At 60.6% G+C, this 20786-nt stretch overlaps 1 protein-coding gene across 1 annotated transcript in view; it reads right to left on the bottom strand.

The window, feature by feature from the left end:
- NOTCH1 (notch receptor 1) overlaps window positions 1–16384 on the bottom strand; it is a 42967-nt gene extending 26583 nt beyond the window's left edge. Inside the window, exons 1-2 of the mRNA XM_081266897.1 lie at window positions 16052–16384; window positions 14332–14413 (exon numbers count right to left, since the gene is read on the bottom strand). Coding sequence (XP_081123023.1) covers window positions 14332–14413; window positions 16052–16112 — 143 coding nt within the window. The 5' untranslated portion in view covers window positions 16113–16384. The remainder of the gene's footprint in view (window positions 1–14331; window positions 14414–16051) is intronic.
- Window positions 16385–20786: the final 4402 nt, after the last annotated feature.

Raw genomic sequence — 20786 nt, 5'->3', positions numbered from 1 at the left:
TCGCCATCCACCACCAGCACCCCACAGCTGGGGAAGGGCAGGGCCACCAGAGGGATCTTCCCTAGGGTTCAGAGCCAGGTGCGGAAAGGTCTGGCCCCGGGGGACAGCTTCAGGGCCAGACCCAAAAGTCTCTCTCACTTGAGGGCTGGCACTTGGCAGCATGTGTGGGTTCCCAAAGCTGTGGGCTGAGCCTGCTCCTCTTGCCCACCCATGCCTGGTTCCTGCTCCTGTTCTGGGCAGCCTCCAGCCCGTGACCACCTGTCTGCACCTCCCCACCACCTGGCCACAGAGCTAGGCTGCCTGGGACAGGCACCTGTTGCCTTCTCTCCATGGCACTCAGATGACCCTGAGAAGGTGGGAGGGACCCCAGGGGTACATCATGGCAGAGGCCAAGGCCACCCCATCCCTACACCAATGGCCATTCTGTCCTCAACACCTGTCTGGCAGGCTGGCATGAACCCAGGGTAAGGCCAGGAGTAGTCACGCAAGGACGGCAACCAGAGGAATCAGGAGGGGAGAAGCCCCTCCAGGAGCGAGGGCAGGGGCTCGAGGACCCTTGGCTCCACCCCAGCTGCTGCCCAGCCTTGAGCGCAGTGGGGAGGCAGGAGCTGCCTTGCCCAGCAGGCAGGACTGGAAGGCGCTGGGGCCAGGGCTCCGCTGAGCCACCCACTGAGCCACCCACGACACTTCCTGCGTCTACACATCCAGCAGCTGAAGGCTCTTCTGGAGCTAAAAGGTGGGACTTCCCCCAAGGTAGGAGACAAGAACTGCCCCACTTCCACCAGGCCCTGTGGCTCACGGCCACCCACAGTGGGAGGCCAGCTGCTTCAGAGGTGCCCAAGGGCTCCCTCCCTTGCTCCTCAAGGACCCCTGGGCACTTGCTCCTCAGCTCTGCCTTCCCTCCACCAGATCCACTTGGTGGGGTGGCGGGTACAGTGACCTGTCCTGTCCTGGTGCTCAGAGATGAGTGGCGGGTGGGCTGGGGACCCCAGGAAGGGCCCCAGAGGGAGTGGGCTCTGAAGACCAGGCAGAGGGGCACAACTGGTTCCAGAGCCCACATCCCCGGCCGCTCCCCCTGCTTTGTTCCAGCCCCACGGTTTCCACTGCGCTGGCTCCCGCCTCTGGCAGCGGCACTCCATAGAAATGTGACTCCCCAAAGCATCCGGAGGCAGATGTTGCTGCGACCTTTCACCCGGGACTAATTCTAAATTGTGCTGTTTTCCTTTCCAAGCTAAGCGGCCATCTGCCACCCCCTGGGGACAGATGACAGCTCCCTCAACCCCAAAATGATGAGGAGGGGCGGGGGACAAGTGGGGGGATTCACCCAGCTCCTGCCTTCAAGGAGTTTACGGTCAAGTAGGCCGAGGAGGGTGGGGGTCAGCACAGGGGCCCCCTGTCAGTTCAGCAGGAGGAACCAGAGACACAGGGAGGTGCTTCCCAGGCAGCAACCGCAGGAATCGGGAGGGAAGAAGCCCCTCCAGGAGAGAGGGGGCTTGCAGGACCCTTGGCTGTGCCCAGCTGCTGCACAGCCATGAGTGCAGTGGGGAGGCAACATGGTCACCAGCTGGGTAGAGGGGACTCTCACTCCGGCCAAGTCTGGATGTGATTCACAGACAGGCAATCTGCAGGACTGTCCAGTCTGAGGAAACTGTGTAGCCTAAAGGGCCATGTACACAGCTGCCCCACCCCACTCGATTCTGGGGCCAGGGCCTGTGGTGAGGTGCTGGTGGGGTGCTGGTGGGGCACAGGTGGGGTGCAGGTGGGATGCTGGTAGGGTGCTGGTGGGGCAGTGGTGTGCCTGCAGATTTAATCTCCAAAGGGTGGGCAGGGGCTATGCCTCCCACCACAGAAGGGACAGCCTGCAGACTGAAGTCCTAAGCACCACCAGGCAGCCAGGGTACAGGGAGCCCCTGGTTTTCTTTCTTTTTTTTTTTTTTTTTTTTAAGAGTGAGAGAGGAGGGAGAGAGAGAGAGTGAGAGAGGTGGAGAGAGAGAGAGAATTTTTAATATTTATTTTTTAGTTCTCGGCAGACACAACATCTTTGTTGGTATGTGATGCTGAGGATCGAACCCGGGCCGCACGCATGCCAGGCGAGCGCGCTACCGCCTGAGCCACATCCCCAGCCCAGAGCCCCTGGTTTTCATTTGCCCCTGACTTGCTTCACCCACCTCAGCAGAACTGACCCCCACTGGACTCCACCCAGCCCAGCTCCAGGCCCATCTTCCCAGAAGTCCAAAGCTTCCCAGGAGCACAGGGTCTCCACCAAGGGACTTCTCCCCATCTGCCCCCACAGTTGCCTGCTCCCAGGAAGTCTGTGCCACATCCTGCCAGGAGCCAGTCCCACCCCTCCACCAGGCTCTGCCTTCCTGGGAGGCCCCGTCCCACAGCATCCCCGCTCCCAGCCCCAGACTGCTTTCTTTCCAGAAAGGGGAGTCTGGCATCTGAGGCTCCTGCTCTGCAATTTCCCAGGCAAGAGTCATCGGCAAGGGTCAGGACTGTGGCTCAGTGGGTGAGGCACTGGGTTCAATCCCGACACCACATACGATAAAAATAAAAACAAAATAAAGGTATTGTGTCCATCTGCAACCAAAAAAACTATTTTGAAAAAAAAGAGTTATTGGCAAGTCGATATCACCAGCGATAGCTCCATGCAGCCCTGGCCAGACCCTGCCCTGCTCAGCCAAGACCATGTAAAGCCAGCTGTCCACTGCCCAAACCACCAACAGCATGCCTAGAACCAGCCAACCCAGCCACATAGACAGCCCAGCTTCCCTGACCACCCCTGCCTGGGCCACGGGGCCACTTGTGGCCCAGGCAGGGGATGGGAACCCCTTGCTGGAGGGGAGACACAGATGGGCTGTGAGGGATGGTGGTGGGGTCCCCTGCAGGACCGTCACAGGTCAACAAGCTCAGCCCCAGGGACAGGCCTGGCTGAGGCTCCTAGGGGTGAGAGCGGTTCGAGTATTCAACCCCTCCCTTGGGCAGAAGCCATTCCAGGGCCCCCAAATCCCAGCAGGTACCACCACCTTCCAGGAGCAGGTGCTCATGACAGGCTGGGCAGGGGACTCAGTGACCTGCTGGCCCACGTGCCACACCCGAGGTCCTGGATCCTTTTCCTTTTGGGAACAGCAGGTGCAGCTCAGCTCTGGGGACAAAACCCCAGGACATAGGAGGCCTCACTGCTCACAGTCCCAACCCCTTGCCTCCCCAAAGCCCCAGCATGAAAAGCTACAGCACACAAGGTCCAGGCTCCTGCTCCAGGGACCTCTGTCCAAACACCTGTCCAAGAACCAGCCAGTCATGGGGACACTGGAGGACCAGCCAGACCACAGTGGGGAGGCCTCCAGCATTTCTGCTGTCGCACGCCCTGCTTCAGCTTCCTCTGCACACAGACAGCAGGTACCTGTGCAGCAGGGCACCACTCACCGGCTCTCTTGGGCTGGAGGCTGCAGCCACCACCTGTGGCCCCACCTGCCCAGCAGTGATGACAGTCGGGCACAACTGAGCTGCAGTTGCCCAGCCTCTGCAGCCATTGGGCTGGGAGGCCTGGAAGGAGGATAGAGCATTCAGGCTGTAGGCAGGCTGGGGCCAGACATGGGCCTGGGCTCAGATGCAGACAATCCCCGGCCCCAAACACGAGCCACTGCTCAGATCAGAAGGTCGGCAAAGGAGGAAAGTGAGTCTGGCAGGTGTGGCATGCCCACGGGCAGCCGCAGGGGCCAGCCTGAGCCGAGGCCCAGGCATTCCAGCTCAAAGAGCTGCTCCCAGCGGCTTGGCTCTTTGGTCTGCAGACCCTCCCCGTTGCATCCTCCTCGGGCTTGAAGCCTGCTGGAAGGGACGTGCAGGAACGGCCCTGCTTCCTTGCCGCTGGGACGCCTCAGTGTGGAGATGGAACCTGCCCTCCCTCCCGGGAAGCCACCTTTCCCACCACAGGGAAAACAATGTCCACAGGGCCCGCTGTCCCGCTGCCGTGCTAGGAACTGGTATACCTCCTGAGCAGACAGAACAGACCCTGAGGATCAAGCCACTTAGCAGGATGGCCCAGCTGGAGTGGGCAGAGGTGACCCTGGGGCGGGGTGGGGTCAGGGTCTAGCCAGCCCCTCCCAACATTGCTGAAAGCAGGGCCCAGGAAGCCTGGGTCACTAGGAGCCGCCGTCACTGCCGGAGTGAGACACCTGAGGGAGGCCGTCGCTCCACTGGGGGTCATAACCCCCAGCCCCCAGGAGATGGAGCCCCACACTGCCAGTGAGGCACAAGTGTTCCCCAGGCACTCCTAAGTGCAGCCACCCCGAATGCCTTGAGGGGTTACAGGACGCCCCGTGGGCTGGCCCCTGGGGCACCAAGGAGGCAGAAGTGGAAACACCCTGACTGCCAGGGCCTCTGCTCCGTGCACCCCATGGCCGCTCAGAGCAGCGAGGTGATCAATAGGCTCTCGAGGCCAGTGCCGCCAGGGGGGCTTAATCCAAGCTCCATTAATTAAGCAGCCATCGCAGCCCGAGCTCGATGGCCGAGCCAGAGCCTTCTGACATCCTCCCTCCTCTGCTTCACCAGCAGGCTTGGGGGGGAGGAGACACGGCTCTGTCCTCCCTGGGGGGCTGTGCCACCTCCTCCCCACCAGGGCAGGTGCCTCAGTCCAGGTCCGGCCACCCCTGTGGAGGACACTCGGGCCAGGAAGAGGCGGCACAGAGGACCCCTTGACAACTGTCCAGAACAAGCTGCCTCAGAAGGAACCCTCCTGGCCCCCAGGCCGTCAAGCTCAGAGGTTCCTCACCAGGGCCCTGGGTAGACCCACTTCACAGCCAGGCAAGTTGTGTTCACCATGCCACCTGGTTTCACAGGCCCTGGGGACAGTTGGAAGGCAGGACAGCTTCCCTGGAGACAGCTGAGGAGCAGCAGAAGGCCCCCAGGAATAGGGGGGAGGGGTGTCCCCAGCACCCAAGCCACCCCACACCTTGGCCTGGACTTCCCAGTGAGGGCTCAGCAGAAAAACAACGCCCCTGGGGGTGAGGGAGCTCAGTAAGAGGCCGCGCACAGGGAGGGCCCCCAGTCTGCTCCTCCCAGCCCCCCATCCAACAGCAGGCTCCCCTGGCTCTGCCCTGGTGCACCGCCCAACCCAGCCTCAGCACTGAAAGAGGTGGAGAAGAGGCCCAATCCATCCAGCCGAAGGAGTGACTGTCCTTAGCCGTATCCTCCCTCCCACTCCAGGAAGCCTGCCTCAGGACCCTGGCAGGGCCGCCTCTGGGCTGCCTCCTGACTCAGGAAAGCACAGCTGGTGGTTTGGGTGGTGGCCCCAGAGGTCACCTCCATCCCATAACACTCAGCAGAACCCTTCTTTCTGCCAACGTGTGGAGGGGCCTCCACCAACCCGGAAGCATCTCTGCTGCTGCGCAGACCCCCACGCCCCCAGGCAGCCAGCCAGGTCGGCACACAGGCCCTCTGTGCATCCTGCAGTCCACAGAAGCCTCGCTCTGCTCTGGGCCCAGCACAGCCACGGAGCCGCCTGGGGACACAGTCAACTTCAGAAGATAAGAGCCAGCCAACTGTACCCAACCCTGGTGGGGCCTGACGAGGCGGGGTGCTCTGAGTAGTGGCCTGCACTGTCCACCTTGCTAGACGCCCAGGGTGTCCCAGGCCATCTAGGTGTAGTGGGCTCTTCCCTGGGGGACAGTGGGGTGGGGTGGGGGGCTTGTGTTGGTGAGTAGGTCCTGGGCCCTCTGCCCCTGCAGGGCACGAATAATATACAAACCTGCCCAAATCCTGCAGAGGGGCTGGGCTCTGGGGGAGAACTAACTTTCTTTCTCTCTCTCTCTCTCTTTTTTTTTTCCTTTTCAGTGCTAGGAATGGAACCCAGATAAGAGCTCTATCACCGAGCCACCGGGGAGACCTTTACTCCAGTGTGGGGTGAAAGAAGAGGAACATGCTCCCATGGAGCACAGGGCGGTAGGGGGTCAGACCCATGGCTTCTGGCAGCCTGTGCCAATCTACAACGATCTCAAAATGCGAGGCCCTGCAGGCCACAGCCAGGACGGCCAGCACCTCCCCTGTGGCCTCACTGGGGACTCCCACCTCCTGGGAGGAAGGCCCGTTCAGAGCAAGCAGGCATCTGTAGGGGAGGATGCAGACTCCCCGGCCTAGGCTGCTGACCAGGCACCATCCGGGCCTGACCAGAACAGGCGATAGAATGGGGCATGTCTGGCTTGAAGCCTAAGTCCAGTGGGGCCCCAGCCTGGACTGTAGGCCCTGCAGGCTAGAAGAAATCTGTAGCTGCCCACCTGCCCTGGGGCTGCCACACTCAACTGCCCAGCCCCGGTGGACAGACTACCGACAGCTGCTGCACCAGACCCTAGAGCTGCAGGGGAGGGTGCCACCTGGTCTGGCCCCCGCCACCTCACGGATGCTGGAACACACAGCCCGTGGCCTCTGCCGTCTGGCTCTCCAGTCAGCCAAGTCTGAGGCTACCCCATGAGGCTCCTAGACGGGGATGTGAGGGAGGGGACCGCCAACGTGTGGGGACACCCCAGGAGCTGGACATACCCAGCACTCACTCTGCCTAAGGCCAGGGAGACGGAGGCCGGGGGCAGAAGCATGGTACAGTCCATACGATGCCGGGGCTCAGCCTCCCCCCGGAGGGTGAAGGTGCTCTCTTCCCCCAGGATGACGATGTCAGCTCCTCCTACAGAGAAGCTCCAGGGAAAAACACATCGAAGCCCTGGCTTCTCCCCCAGCCTCTCACTTCCAGTAACCGTGTGGTTTCCGCTCACCAACAACCGAAACTGAGAGGAAATGGTGGGAGGCAGGTCCCCAGCCCACGGAGCAGTCCCAGTAGTTCAGCCCTGGACAGATCTTTCCAGCCCTGGCCACCCACCTTCCTCCCCAGCCAGGCAGCCTCGGAGAGGACAGGGACAGAGATGCAGCTGCTCCCCATGTCACCTGGCCAGGCCTGGTCTGTGGACAAAAGGTCTAGAGCCAGGATGCTCTAAGCCAGAAGGGAAGAAGCTCCTCCCTTCTCAAACGTACCTCCAAGTGACCCTGGGGCCACAGGGACACCTGGGGCAGGGAATGGGACCACGCTCACGCCTGTGCCCCTGGGCTTGACCAAGTGTGAACGTTTCCCAGGTAGGGCCAGGTCTCTTGCTGGGGCAGCTCCCCGGGTAGGTCCCATGGTCTGGGCTGTGACTCACCTAGGACTGTCCCGGGCAAAGAAGCCAGAGGCCAGGAACCAGCCGCCCCCTCAGTTCCAAAGCCTCATCTAGGGGTGGCAGTCGAGTCTCCCCCACCCTCTGGCCACCTGTCCTCATGCAGCTCCATGCTCTTGAGTGGGGTGTTCACCTCTCAAATCTCAACCCGTCTCCCAGGGTCATCGTGCTCACACCAGGTGGACGGGCCTCGGGCAGGCAGGGTCCCCAGGCTTTGGCACTGCTGTGGGGTGTCTGTTCAGCAGTCAGCAGGGTCCACAGATGATGGGGGCCGCTGACCCCATTCAGAAGGACTCCCCTTCAAGCACTACAGACACACAACTAACACCCAGGCTGGTAACAGGGAAAGCTGGGAAGCCTGGTGGTGACTCTCCTGTCCAGCCATGGGGCACAGCCTGGTGGTGACTCTCCTGTCCAGCCATGGGGCACAGCCTGGTGCTGACTCTCCTGTCTACCCATGGGGCACAAGGGGGAGCTGCAGCCAGCCCTAACCCTAGCCTGACCCGCTGCGGCAGTAGAATCGCAACGCCCAGGGTCTGGTCTGCCCTCTCCCTGCTGAAAACAGTGCCCACCTGGCAGATGAGGCCAGGTGAGTGACCAAGGCCAAGGGAGGCTTCTCTGGTCAGTGGCCATCCTATCTTGGTAGAGCCAGCTTTCAGTGGTGGAAGGTCCAGGTCTGACCTCATCCCGACATGCCCCAAGCTGAGGCGTCGACTTGGTGAATTTGGGCACCACAGGTGTGGGTGTGGAGGTCCGGCCTCCCCAGCACAGACCCTGCCTCCCCCACCAAGGCCCACTTGAAACCAGGACCCAGACACTCCTTCCAGGGAATCAGAGACCGAGGCAGAGGGTGACGGTCATCCCAGCTAACCTGCTCCAGGGCAGGAAGGCCCAGTCCCTACACCCCCGAGCACAGGGAAGAACAGGGGACATTTGTGGGGAGGGGGACACCTCTCCAGAGGCTTCCATCCCGGGAGCAGCATCTGTTGGGGGCTACAGTAAACAAGGACTGCTGGGGTAAAACTCGGGCGGCTTCTATTCCCAGAATACCCCAGGCCTCAGAGGCAAAAAGAAAGCAAAACGCCAGGTCCCTCTACCCGCCCTGCAACGGCCACTGGGGACCACCAGGACTGTCCGCTGGGGGGGGGGGTTGTCCCACAGGGGACATGGTGCTTCCCAGAGCCCCAAGGGCAATTCAGGTCACCGAGTGCACACAGGGAGGGCCAGGCGCTAGATGCTGGGGTGTCTGAAGCCCAGCCACACGGGCCAGGAGTCCTCACCATACGCAGCTGGTGGCTCCAAGCTGTCCCTGAGTGCCAGCCCCACAGCTCCCAGGCCGGGCAGGGGAAGACCCAGGAGCAGGCGACAGGGCAGGCAGGAGCCCAGGTGCCCCTGGACATATCCAAAGCCTACAGCACTGCTGCCCAGCACCCGCTGTCCCTTCTGCCTGGTGCTCCTCGGCTGCTGCCCTGTCCCAGCCAGTCTAGATGCTGCTCCATGGTGGACTCACCCCGAGGCCACAGCAGGCCTGGACACCCTGGCGAGGCGCTCCCCAGCTGACCTTAGGTGTCCTCCCAGGACCCGACCTGTCCTCCTGAAGCCTGACTCTTAAGACACATGGCTCCTTCCTGCCCATCAGGGCCTGTGAGTGCCTTGGCCATCTGCACCCCAAGGTCAGGCCCATAGTAAGCACTCAGTAAAAACTCTCTTCCTGCTTCATCCTGATTCCCACTGGCTCCTCCTTGGGCCAAGAGAGGTAGAAAGTTTGGTGACTGGCAGGAGCTGAGGTGGATGGATGTGGGCCGTGGTGGGCCCTGAGCAAGGCAGAGGTGCGGCACACCAGGCCACTCTCACTGACTGACCACCCTGATGGCCGCCTGTCTGCAGGTGGCCTCACAGGCCCAGAGATGAGAGCAGTTCTCCCAGGAAACCATCCTGGACACCAGCCAGCCACACCACCTCCTCCTCTGGACCGTGTCAGCTGACTGCACGAGGACATGCAAGCTTGTGCCCGCCTCTGACCAATGCCCCGTGGTCCTGGGCAGCTACCCCAGTCCTGGAGAATGAAACTCTGAGGGCGCCACAGCAAGGTGCTCAGCAAGGAGCCAGACAGTCCAGGAACACGTGGACTTAGGGAAACACCAGGCACGCCCAGGCCAGGGCGCAGGTGGGCCTGAGGAGTGACTGCCTTTGGATGATAAAAAAGTTCTGGGACTTGCTGGGCACCGTGGTGCACACCATAATCCCAGCAACTCAGAGGCTGAGGCAGAAGGATAGAGAGTCAGCAACTTTGTGAGACCCTGTCCCAAAATAAAAAAATAAAATGGCTAGGTATGCAGCTCAGTGGTAGAGCACCCCTGGGTTCAGTTCTCATACCCCAAAAAATAAGTTCTGGCACTAGACAATAGTGATGGTTGTACAAACTTGGGAACATACTAAATGCCACTGAATTCTGCACTTCTCATGGTTAAATGGCAACTTTACAATATGTATGATTCACCTCCCCCAAGCCCCATCCCCCAGATCAGCCCCAGTCCCCTTGGGATTTTAAAAGCAGGGCTGGGGGCGGCAAGGCCACCTGAAAGGGGCATCCCACTGCCTTCCACTTGGTCCCGTACACCCAGGCCAGGCATTCCCCAGCTCTGCCCTCCCCAGCAAAGGTGACCCCAGCCTGGAAGCTGGGGGTTGAGCACCAAGCAGGAGCCCAGAGCAGCCCAGCCTGGCATACCCTGCCTTGCTGCACGGTCCAGCCTGACTCCTGGCCACTGCCAGTACCCTCACACCTGCAGGCTGTCCCAGGACACCAGGGCACAGCTCAGGTCAGTGGGGGAAATCAGGGCCCAGAGAGGAGACGCGAGCTGAGGGGCAAAACTGACCAGAGCCAGCCAGGTGGCCGGTGCAGGGCATGCCCACCAGAGGGTCCCACCTGGGAAAGAAGGATGAGCAGGCAAGCCCAGGCTCAGCAGGGATGCCCCAGAGCCAGCGGCTTGTTACAGCTGGTGATGCTTCTTGTTCAGTCTCTGGCACAGGTCCAGGAGGCTCTGGACGCACCTGCACAAGGACCTGGCACAAGCTGACCGTGCCCCGGCCCTGCATCCAGCCACTTGACCTCAGCCTCAGTTCCCCACCTGTGATGGGGATGAGACAGACCTAGGCCAGCCCCAGGGGGTGACCACGCCACACGTGCCGCAGGTCAAGAGGCTAGATGAAAGCGTGGAGCCTTCACCAAATGTTCTGAGGCCAGCTCAGTCGACCTTCAAAGCCACATCCTCTACTATTTATAGCACAACATGGGACGGGAAAGGTCCCCTCAACACACCAGGGTAGCACAACCCCTCAGCCCATCCTGGAGCTGCCCAGTGGGCCTGGCCATCCACAGGCCCCCCACGGGGACCAAAGCCAGTCCTGGCTCACAGGAGCTTTGTGTGACCTGGCCATGGCACCCTGTAAGACCCTTCCACTGCCACCCCTGCTCTGGGGTCACAGCCCTGGACTCCATGCCCCTAGGCATAGAGGGCTCAGCGCCCTGAGACACTTCCCACCCACCCCACCCTCTTCCTGCTGAGGTCACAGTTCTCCCGCGCTCTGTTCAATGGAAAAAGTGCTGGCTGCTGCTCCTGGCTGGCCACCCCCAGACCCACCTTCCTCACAAGGCCAGCCCCTGCCCTGGCCAGCCTCTGGTGTCTCCCCACGGTTCCACACCTGGCCAGTGACACCACGTGAGGTGGCTTCTCTAAACCCTGAAGACCAGGTGGCAGACAGGAGGGCCTTGACTGTCTCTGCTCTTGTCCCTGAGGTAGGACTGGAAGGAACCCGCCTCCCAGAACCGCAGGTGACTCAGTGGAACAACAGCAACCCAGGTGACAGAGACGCCTAGAACAAGGTTCCATTCAGTCCCTCCCTGGCCCCAGTCACTTCCTTTGTGGCCCTGTCCCTCTCTTAAAGGGAAGTCACACCCCCAGCCCTGCTTCCTCCAGAGTAGCAGGCGGACAGCGGGGCAGGGAAGGCCCCCAGGGCCTGCAGGGCCTGGCACGCGGGCCCAGCATCAGCTTCTTTGGGCCTCATCCTGACTCCCTGGCCTGATGTGGAGGGGCACCCCCTACACATCACGTGCACATGCTGGTTGCCTCTCCTATCCCCAGCTGAAAAGCCAACGCTGCAGGGGCTGGGATGCACCTGCCCTGTCCCTGCCACCCAGGCAGCAGGCAGTCAAAGGCGCCTCTGGAAGGAAGCACCCAGAGCTGCCCGCTGGAGCCATCAGGGAACGGAACACTTAGAATCACCAAGCTCCTCCCCAACCGGGGCCCCAGACCGCACCCACCACCCAGCACTCTTCAGAACTCTGAAGTAACTCACTAGTCAACCCACGGTCCAGGAGGCCTTGGCACAGCCCGTCAGCTCACACAGAGAGGGCGGGGGAAACAGACTCGCGGGGCACCTACAGCACCAAGACGTCAACTGCGTATCAATCCTGATTTAAAGGTAGGGAAACTGAGGCTCAGGCCACCTGATGACCCAAGGTCATGGAGCAAGTGGGCTGCAGAACTCAGATGCAGGGTGGTACAAAGCTAAGGCCCCTACCAGCCACCAGCCACCCTTCCCAGCACTTCTGTGACCACCTGGAAGACATCTCCATAAAATTCTGACTTGAGTGCAGGCAAGACAGTATCTTAACCTCCCCTGTGCCTCTGACCCCTGCCCAGGCCAGGCAACACAGTAATCCTTGGCCAATGAATGCATGCTCACCTAAGCAAACAAGGGTCTCTCCAGCAAGTTCACCCCCCATCACACAAAAGAAGGAAGTGCCCACTCCAGCACCCCTCTCAACAGTCATGCAGCTGGCAAGCAGGCTGGAGGGGCCAAGGGCCACAGTGAGCCCTGCACCTGCCCAAAGGGCCACCAATCTCCCCATTGCAGCTACCAGGGATACCACACAGAGCAGGTGCCCAGAGACTGTGCCCCACCCACAGAATGTACAGCCCATGGCCACTGGAAGACCAGGCCTCTGTGACACTAGGACCTTTGGGGAAGGCATCTGGCACCAAGGGAATCCACTTTTCCAGCCCTGAGTCCTGCAACCCCAAGCAGCTATGTCTGAGGAAGGTTCCTTTTCCTGGGTGGAAAAAGATGATTCACCAGGTATTACCACGGCAGCTTCGACTCCACATTTTCCAGATCCTCCTAAGAGTAGGTGACACCCAAAGCCAAGAATTTCACAAGGGTTGCAACTGGGTGCTACAGAGCCAGGATGCTCCAGAGAGGAAGCCTGTATGCACAGGCCAACAGGACTGTGGGGGCTCTCATGTGTCCAAGCCCAGAGAGGGAGCTGCACCCCTCTGGAGTGGCCCCGATGCCCCCAACTGCAGTGTGAGTCTCAGACCTGCGCTTCTCCATGGCCCTGGCCTCCAACTCTGCTACAGAGGCCAGCACTTCCATCCCATCTAATGGGATTTGTGGGGTGTGCACAATGGGACCTCTGTGGGCAGAGCTCGGCCAAGTGCCAGGCCAAACTGAGGCAGGCTTCCTTTTGCCAAGAAGGAAGGACCACTGGGCCCCAGTGGAAGAAGCGAGACCAGGCACCAAACCCTTGCCAATGGCCAGCTTGGGTCATGAGGGGCCTTTCAGACAACTTCCCCAGATTAGGAATGGGAGAGAGCCCACAGCCCCATGGCTGAGTTGGCTTGAAGGGTCTTAGCCCACATGCCAGGCAGCGGGGTACTCAGGGGCCATAGCAGTCTGCACCTCAAGGCATAGCCCCTTTGGCCAGGGCAGCATGTGGGACCCCAGCCTCTGTGCTCTCCAGGTCAGGCTGTGCCATCCCTTGGTGGCGCCAAAAAGGGACCACCCCTCCTTCCCCAGCACAGTGGCCCTCATTCCCTGCACAGGCTGTTCCCTGCACAGGCTGCGAGGCAGGCAGAGGAGGTGGCGGGAAGGGGTTTGTGCGTTCTGGGAAGCCACGCATAATTAATCACACGGCATTAATCCGCCTCCCAACAATAGCCACTGCCCTTCCACTGAATCCCAGCTGTCGCCGCTGAATGGAAGGAAACAAGATTTAGGGCATCAAGCGTCCATGAGGCTTCCACAGGGGGAGAAAGGGGCCCCAAAAAAGCAAAAAAAAAAGTGGTGTGCATTCATTAGCGCCCAACAAAGACACAATCGGCTTTGTCCAATAAACTGCTCACAGACCTGCCTAATTGGCTTCAGTTGGGGAGGCAGGCACAGGGGTGGGGGCTGCTGCACACAGGCTGGGCGGTGGAGGCAGGGGCTCTGGTGTTGCCAAGGCAATCGGCCTCCAGCAGTTGGAATGAGGGTGCACGGCCGGCTGGAGCCATTTCTTGGCTGCAGCCTCCAGGGAAGGGGAGGCCTCAGCCTGGGTACCTCCTCATTATTCTCGTCAGGGATGAACTCAAGTTGAAGGGCAGCAGCCACAGCAGAGAAACTTCCTGAGGACGGCTGGTGCTCGTAAGCAGCCAGGCAGGCAGCAGGTCCCCACAGGACTTCCCAGGCCACTACAGACGACCCCCTGGCCCTGAGACATGCCCATCTCACAGCTGAGGACTTGGGAAAGGGCCATAATCAGGAAGGTGGAGTTTGCAGGGGCCAGGACAGAAACTGGACCCTGAGACCTCAAACCCCACAACCCAGGCAGATGGCACCCACAGAGGGATTCCAACTTCTCCACCTCACCCCAAGCCCAAAGGCAGGTTTTGGTTTGAAACTGTCAATTTCCTGCAGAGTGGCTCACCTGCCCAGAGAAAGCATCCCCTGCCCAGCAAAGACGCTACCAGTCGACAGGGTGGTGGGGGCTGGCCCTCTGCAACTGCTCCAGGTTCGCCCCAAGTTTCCGTTTCTTGGGGACTTTTAGAAGAAATGGGGTGCTGGGGATTCCCTATTCGTGCCTCAGCAGCCCAAGGTGGCCCAGGGAGCGAGTCAACTCCGGCAGCCAAAGCAGCTCTACGCGGCATAATTGCTGGTGATTAAGTAATTGCCAGACTTTGTCCAATAAAAGTTGGCACGTGACCGTGCCCAGCCTCTGGGCTGTCTCCAGAAGACAATGGCCCAGTGTTCTGTCCCCAGAAGGCAGGGGCTCTGCTCCTGACAAAAGCAACAGGTCCCGCAGGACGATACTCACACACAGGCCTCCTCGGTGCTGTTGACCACTTGGCACCTGCCGCCGTTCAGGCAGGCTCCCCCTGGCTGGGAGCACCTCAGACCTGGGGGAGAGGCAGGGGAGAGGTCAGTGGGCTTCTGGGGGCAGGCCCACCCCTTTTACCCTGGGAATGGGATCCACCACCAGCCACAGACCCTCAGACACTGCTATGTCATGGGGTTGCTGGGGCTAGCATCCCAGGAAAGCCCCTTGTGAAACCCAGGGGGCTTCAACATTCTGGCCAGAGTGTTGTGATAAAAAATGGGAGTGAGTGTGGGGAGCAGGCTGGCTAGGCAGCAGGTGAACAGGTCACACGGGCAAGGGGGAGAATCGTCTGATCCACCACCTGGACAGCAATGGAAAATACTGAGATGACTGGGGCCATTCTCCCAAACTTTGCAATGCTTCAGGGTGGGAGGGGTGTGTGTGTGTGTGTGTGTGTGTGTGTGTGTGTTCACTGGAGAGCCTGGCAGAGGCTCTTTGGGACCCCAATCAGCCACCGGGATTGTCGCTGTTCAAACTGCAATCTGCAAGGAGGCCGCCGGAGGGGGGTGGACACACTCAGCTCCCCGGCTCGTGGGAAAATGCGACAGCTGCGGAGCTCGCTGCCCCGCCCGCCAACAAAGCGCGGGCCGGGAATCAGAGCGGCGCATTGTCGCGCCAGGGCCGCCTCCTGGGGCACCGGGCTGCACCCGGGGACCTGCCCAGCCTCCCAGGACACCCAATACCTGCTCCTAGGGGCGGCCCCCACACCCACCGAGAGGGATGAAGAGCCCCTATTTGGAAGGAATTCGACCCCTCTTAGGAAGGGATCATTAATCAAGCCCCTCCCTCCCCGGCTTATGGGCTGCAGAAATTAAGGCCCTGTGTTGGGGCTGTAACGGGGAGTCGTGGAACCCTACTTTCTGGAAGAGGACACACTATTCCCCCCTCCGACTTCTTGGGAAAGAGTGAAATCAATCACCATTAGCTCCCGGAGACCCCTCCCTGTGAGACTGGCAGAGAAATAACTGCCCCCTTCCCACGTACCATTCTGTCCCCTCAAACTTCCAAACTTCAGCTCAGCAAAGGGAAGGTCCAAGTCAGTCCACCTGACGCGGCCCTTTCGCACATGTCCCTCCCTCAAACTGTCTGAGCGGGGCGGGGGACCGCAATCTGGCGGTGGGGAAGACCGGGGACAAGGCCACCAGGAGCTGGGGACACAGCCGTCCGCCGCTCCCTACCCGCCTAGCGCCCCGCGCGGTTCAGAGCGAGCGAGCGCAGAGCCCAGGACCCCACACTGCGCGCCCCGACATCCGCCCCTGGCGCGGGCCGGACGCGGAGAAGAAAGAAAATAAATGGCCCCAAGAAGCAACAGGAAACCAAAACCTACTCGATTCAAATCGAAAAGTAGTAGGCAGCCCGCCCGCCCGCCCCCGCGGCGAGCCCCACGCGAGGCTGCTGAAGGGCTAGCCAGGGTGAAGCCTCCGGAACCCCACGCCGGGCTTCAAAGCCGGCTTTGAGCGCGGCTCCAGGCGCGGACAACGCGAGTCCGCCCGAAAAAGAACCGGAGAGGAGGGTCGGTCCTCCCCCGCAGGACTCCAACTCCCTAGCCTCAGGCCGTCCGCTCCCCACTCCCAGCCACCCGGGGCGCACACGGGACTCTACCAAAGTTTCCGAAGGGCGCGGGAAGTTGCTGGCTCGCGGGTGGGCGGATGCCTACCTCTTGCGGCGAGTGCGGGCAGCAGCGCCAGGCAGAGCAGGGGCGCCAGGAGCGGCGGCATGCCTGCCCGCCCGCTGCCCGCTGCCGGGGCAGAGGCCTCCTGAGCTGGGCCGGCGGGGTTCGGATGCACACGCGCGCGCTGGACAGTCCCGCAGGCGGTCGCCCACTACTGCCCTCTTTCTTGGCTGGCGGGCGTGGCTGGGCTCTAGAGGTCTCTCCGTCCGGGCTCCGCACCCCGGCTCGTTCCTTCACTGCGCTCGCGCCCGCGCCCCGCGACGCGCGCCCCGCGCCCCTATGCTCCCTCCCGCGGCCGAGGCACTAGTGAGGCGCAGAACTGCTGAGCGCTCCGCCCCCGCTGCTCCGACCCCGCCCCGCCCCGCCCCGCCCCCGCGGCCCGCCCCGCCCCCGATCCCTCCGCACCCCAAACCCCCGCGTCGTTGGTGTCCTTCCCAGTGTCCCTGCCGGCCCTGCGGTTTCTCCACTGGGCTTAATGTCAGGACCCCGGCCCTCAGGGGTTAGGAGCCTTGGAGGTGCGGAAGGGGTCAGGAACAGGCGCCTGGGGACTATTTCTTGTTCGAAAGTTTACAGAAGCCAAAAGTTTGAGCTGAGGCTGCGGAAGGATCCGGCTGAGTTGTCGCCACTCTTGGCGACATTTGGCGACAATTTGCATCTCAATAGAGGATCGGGTAGAGTGAGAAAGACGTAGCTTTACGAACTGTGTCCAGTAGGGTGCTAGGTCCGGGGACATAGGAGGGAGAAGCCAAGATCACGTTTTGGGGAATCCAAGGCTGGGTGTAGAAGGCATCCCCAGAACAGCCATGAGTGTGTCCCTGGCCCAGGGGCTCCACTCCAGGGAGCCCGGTGGCCGCGGCTTTAAGCTTTTGGAGGATCGAGGCCAGTAACCCCTAGCTGTGACTTCCCGAAGCACTTGACCCTGAGAGATGGTGGCTGCGCCCGGTCTCCTTAGAGGCAGCTTAGGGCGCCCGAAGTGAATAGCCCACGACCAGTGCCTCGCCAGATTGTACAGCTGCTCCTCCAGCAGGGACCCATGTCTAGATGCACTTTGGTCAATGTCCTACCTACCTCTGCCTCCCAGACGCCGCCTACCTAAAAGTGGCCCCGGAAAGTGCCTGGGTGGGACAAACCCAAACCCGGTGTAAGCAACGACTCAGCCTCTCCCACGTGCTCTTTTCGGATGATTTATTTCTCCACAGAGATGCCAGTCTTGGGCATCCTGTGCCAAACCCAATTAAGCATTGGGCTTTCAAAATGTCTGCCATAGTCCCTGTGCAGCCAAAGTTCACTGGAGCTGGGACAGACAGGGCTCCCCATCCCAACACTGGGTGGTGAGTGCAAAGCTGATGACTATCCAACCCCATGAGGCTGGGACCCTTCTGAAGCAAGGCCCATGTCTGAGGGGCACCTTAAAGACTGACAGAAGTCCAGAATCTGGGTGGAGCCTGCCCTTATCCAGGGAGGCACAGAGAGTTAAACAGATTTCACACCAACCCACACCTGCCCTCCTAGCACACCTGTACCAAAGAGTGGTGTATGCTCTGATTGGCCGATGCAGGGGGCCTGTCCAGGCCTTGGCCAGTTGCTGCTGGAAGCCCCCTCCCCTCTCTTCAAAAGCCACCTCCCTTCTCTGAGCCTGGGTAGCAGCTTGGGGTCAGTACCCGGGAGAGGAGGCGCCGGAGGCACCAGAGATGTTTATATAACAGACCAAGCCAGCAGCCCAGAAGAGCAGTTTCCATAGAAGGAAGGGCTGGCAGGCTCCACAGTTCACAGGCTCAGAGACTCTGAGCCCTGTCCCCCTCCTCTCCTGGGGCAGGAATAGAAGGCCTCAGGCTCCTCGAGATGGCACTGCCTGTGTGTTGCATGGAACCCTGCATGGGGGCCTCAAGCCAAAAATTTTGCTAACCAGCTCTGGCTTGGGGGTCAGTGCTCAGCTTTCTGGAAGGATGGGGCAGGGAGCCCTGGGCCTGCAGTCCACCACAGGGTGCCTTCAGGACCTACACTCTGGGCCCCATCGTCTACTAGCAGGGAAGATAGTGGCCCACTCTGATGGTCACCACCTCAGACCCACAGAGACTGGACACACTAGGACAATTACACATAGGTCACTGCACAGGCAAGAGGGAAGCACAGGTCAGTGTACCAGCCTCCCAGCTCCAGCAGCACCTCATCTGGGCACTCCATGGACAGCTGGGGCTGAGGAGAGGATAAGAACTAGGCAGGTGTGGCCTTCCCTCCCTTTGGCCTGGGAGGATGGGCCCTTGATGAGGGGGTAGCAGCTCTTGCATTCACAAATCAGGCTGGAGAGCTCAGGCCTTGTTGTCCAGGGCCAGGGACTTGGAGGATGGGGAAAGGCAAGGGCTCTGACTAACCAGGGGTGAGTTCTGATGGCCCCAGGGCCCTTCTCTAAGGTTCAAGTGGTAGCTTGGGCCCTGCACCCCAGGGTGATTGAATTGGTCAATCCTGCTCTCTCCCCTCCAGAGATCTGGGGACACGGCTGACAGGTGGGGAGGGGGTGGATCTTGCTGGGTACTGCTGTTACTTTCCAGAGCCCATAAGTAGCTTCCATGCCAAATGTCAGGTTAGTGCCCAGAAGCATTTATGGAGTGTTTGCTGTGTACCCAGCCCCAGGTGCTTATGTGGCAGAAGAACCTGGAGTGTTATTATAACCCCCCACATGACCTCAAAACAATCTATGGCTAGCTCCAGTGTCCAGAGGGACTTGATTTCCTGGGGAGGGGAGTCATCATTGGCTTGGTTGGTGGGGAGCCGTCAGCATGTCTAAAGCTCCACAGGAGTTTTTCAGGGGCGGCAGGGCTGGGCCTCCCAGACGGGACTGGGGGTCCTTTTCTCTCCTGCAAGGACTGAACATGGAGCACTAGGACAGGTAGCCCGAGGCTCCCGTGTTTGGGAGGGAAATTGAGGCTCAGAGATGTCTTGAGGAGACTGGGCCCATTCCGGCCAGGACACAGGGCACGGGGAGCCTCTGCTTGGTGGTGCCTGGTTAGAGAGGCTCAGGGACTGAATCTGGAGGGGAGGGGCAAGAGCTCAGAGGCTGGGCTGAGTCAGGGTGCCAAGGGAGCAGCTGTAAGAACATTCCTCCAGACCACCAAGAAGGGGGGACCCCCACCTTTTGAAAACTGATTTTTAAAATGTCTGAGTTGCTTACTGAACTTGCCCCTAAAAACCCAGAAAACACCCATCCTTGAGGGCACCTGCTGCTCAACCTCCGTGTCCACCACGGACAAGCCTGAGCCCAGACTTGTCTGCCAGCTGCTGAGCCCAAGCACTGGACTCCAAGTCTAGGCCACTGACTGACTGGTGCCTGTGAATCCTGCCCTTCCCTGGGCCTCAGTTTTCCCTTCTGTTGAGTAACATGGGAATTCCTGCCTGCCTCTTCTACTTCAACACCACTTTGGACGTTTCCCAGAGGTCTGAGCATCTTTCCAGATGTGGTAGACCAGCTGTACATCCCCAGCGGCCTGTGCTCGATACTTGGGCTGTGTTACAGTTACATCTCAGCCTTCCTGTCCTATGGAGGCCATCCTAGAGCCCCTGGGTCTCTTGCTCCCAATCCTGACCACATAGTGACCTGTGTTTTGGGGCCTCTGGGGCCAGCTTTGTCCCTGCTGGGCCCTGGCACCTGGACACAAATGCTTGGATGGTTTGCTGAACTATGCCAGATGCATGATGAAGGGAGTGGGCTCAGAGCATCAGCAGGCTTGGGCCTCTTGTGTAGTCACAGGGCTTCCCCAGGAGGCCACTGGTGTATTACCTCTGTCAGCTCTTGGGCTGTGGCCCGGCACCCTCCCAGGGCCCAGCTACAAGAACAGATATGGCCAGGACTGTACCCATGGCCTTGTCTACTCAGGGCCCCAGCAGTCACAACTTGGAGTCCCTGCTGCCCAGAAGGGACAGTATCCCAGACACAGCCCTACTGCTCCCTTCCACATAGAGGCCCGGGAGTGAGCTGCCCGGGCAAGTCCCCAGATAGGCACCCAGATCCAGAACAGGTAAGCTGTTGAGGCCCCAGCTGATGTGGGCCCTGAGGCTGCAGAACTGGCCATGGGAGGCTGTTGACATTCTAGAGGTGGGCCACGCGCTAGGAGTGTAGTGTGGGCTCAGGTGGAGGCCACTGGCTGTCCGTTCCTGGTGTCTCAGGGCTCAGATCCACCTGCCCTAACTTTGGACACAAAAGATAGCAGGTGGTCCAGAGAAGGAGGCCTCACTGGACTTTCCCAGGCCCCCAGTACCCCTCAGCTGCCTGCAGAGCCTGGGCTGAGCTGGGCCTGGGGTCACTGGCCTATGCCTGCTACTTCTTGGGTCATTGCAAAGTCAGGCAGTGACAGGATGTAGACCCCAGATGTCCTGCCTACCCAAGGCCTGCCCAAACCAAGGAGCTCCTTGGAAGAGGAACAGGCAGGGTTGGTACTGGGAGGTTAAACTCAGAGGCCTTCAGGCCGGAGCTAGGCTCACAGGGGAAGCTGTCTCTATGCCTGTCCTGTGTGTGTGTGTGTGGGGGGGGGCATAGGCTATGAGCAGGATTCGAAGCCCAGCCAAGCCCAGGTTCTGCCTATACCCCCATGCACCAGACCCCCAGGATCCTGAGCAGTTGGGGGCCTAAGGACCCCTGCAGAGCCTGAGGGAAGAGGAGCTTCCACCCTGCCTGGCCCCTTGCCTGTTACAGCTCAGAACTTTCTCCAAAAAGAAAAGGCCCCAG

Source organism: Spermophilus citellus (genome assembly GCF_964194105.1).
Source record: "Spermophilus citellus genome assembly, chromosome: 2".
NCBI lineage: Eukaryota > Metazoa > Chordata > Mammalia > Rodentia > Sciuridae > Spermophilus > Spermophilus citellus.
Note: the sequence above shows the minus strand (reverse complement) of the source record. Positions and strands in the feature narration are given on the sequence as shown.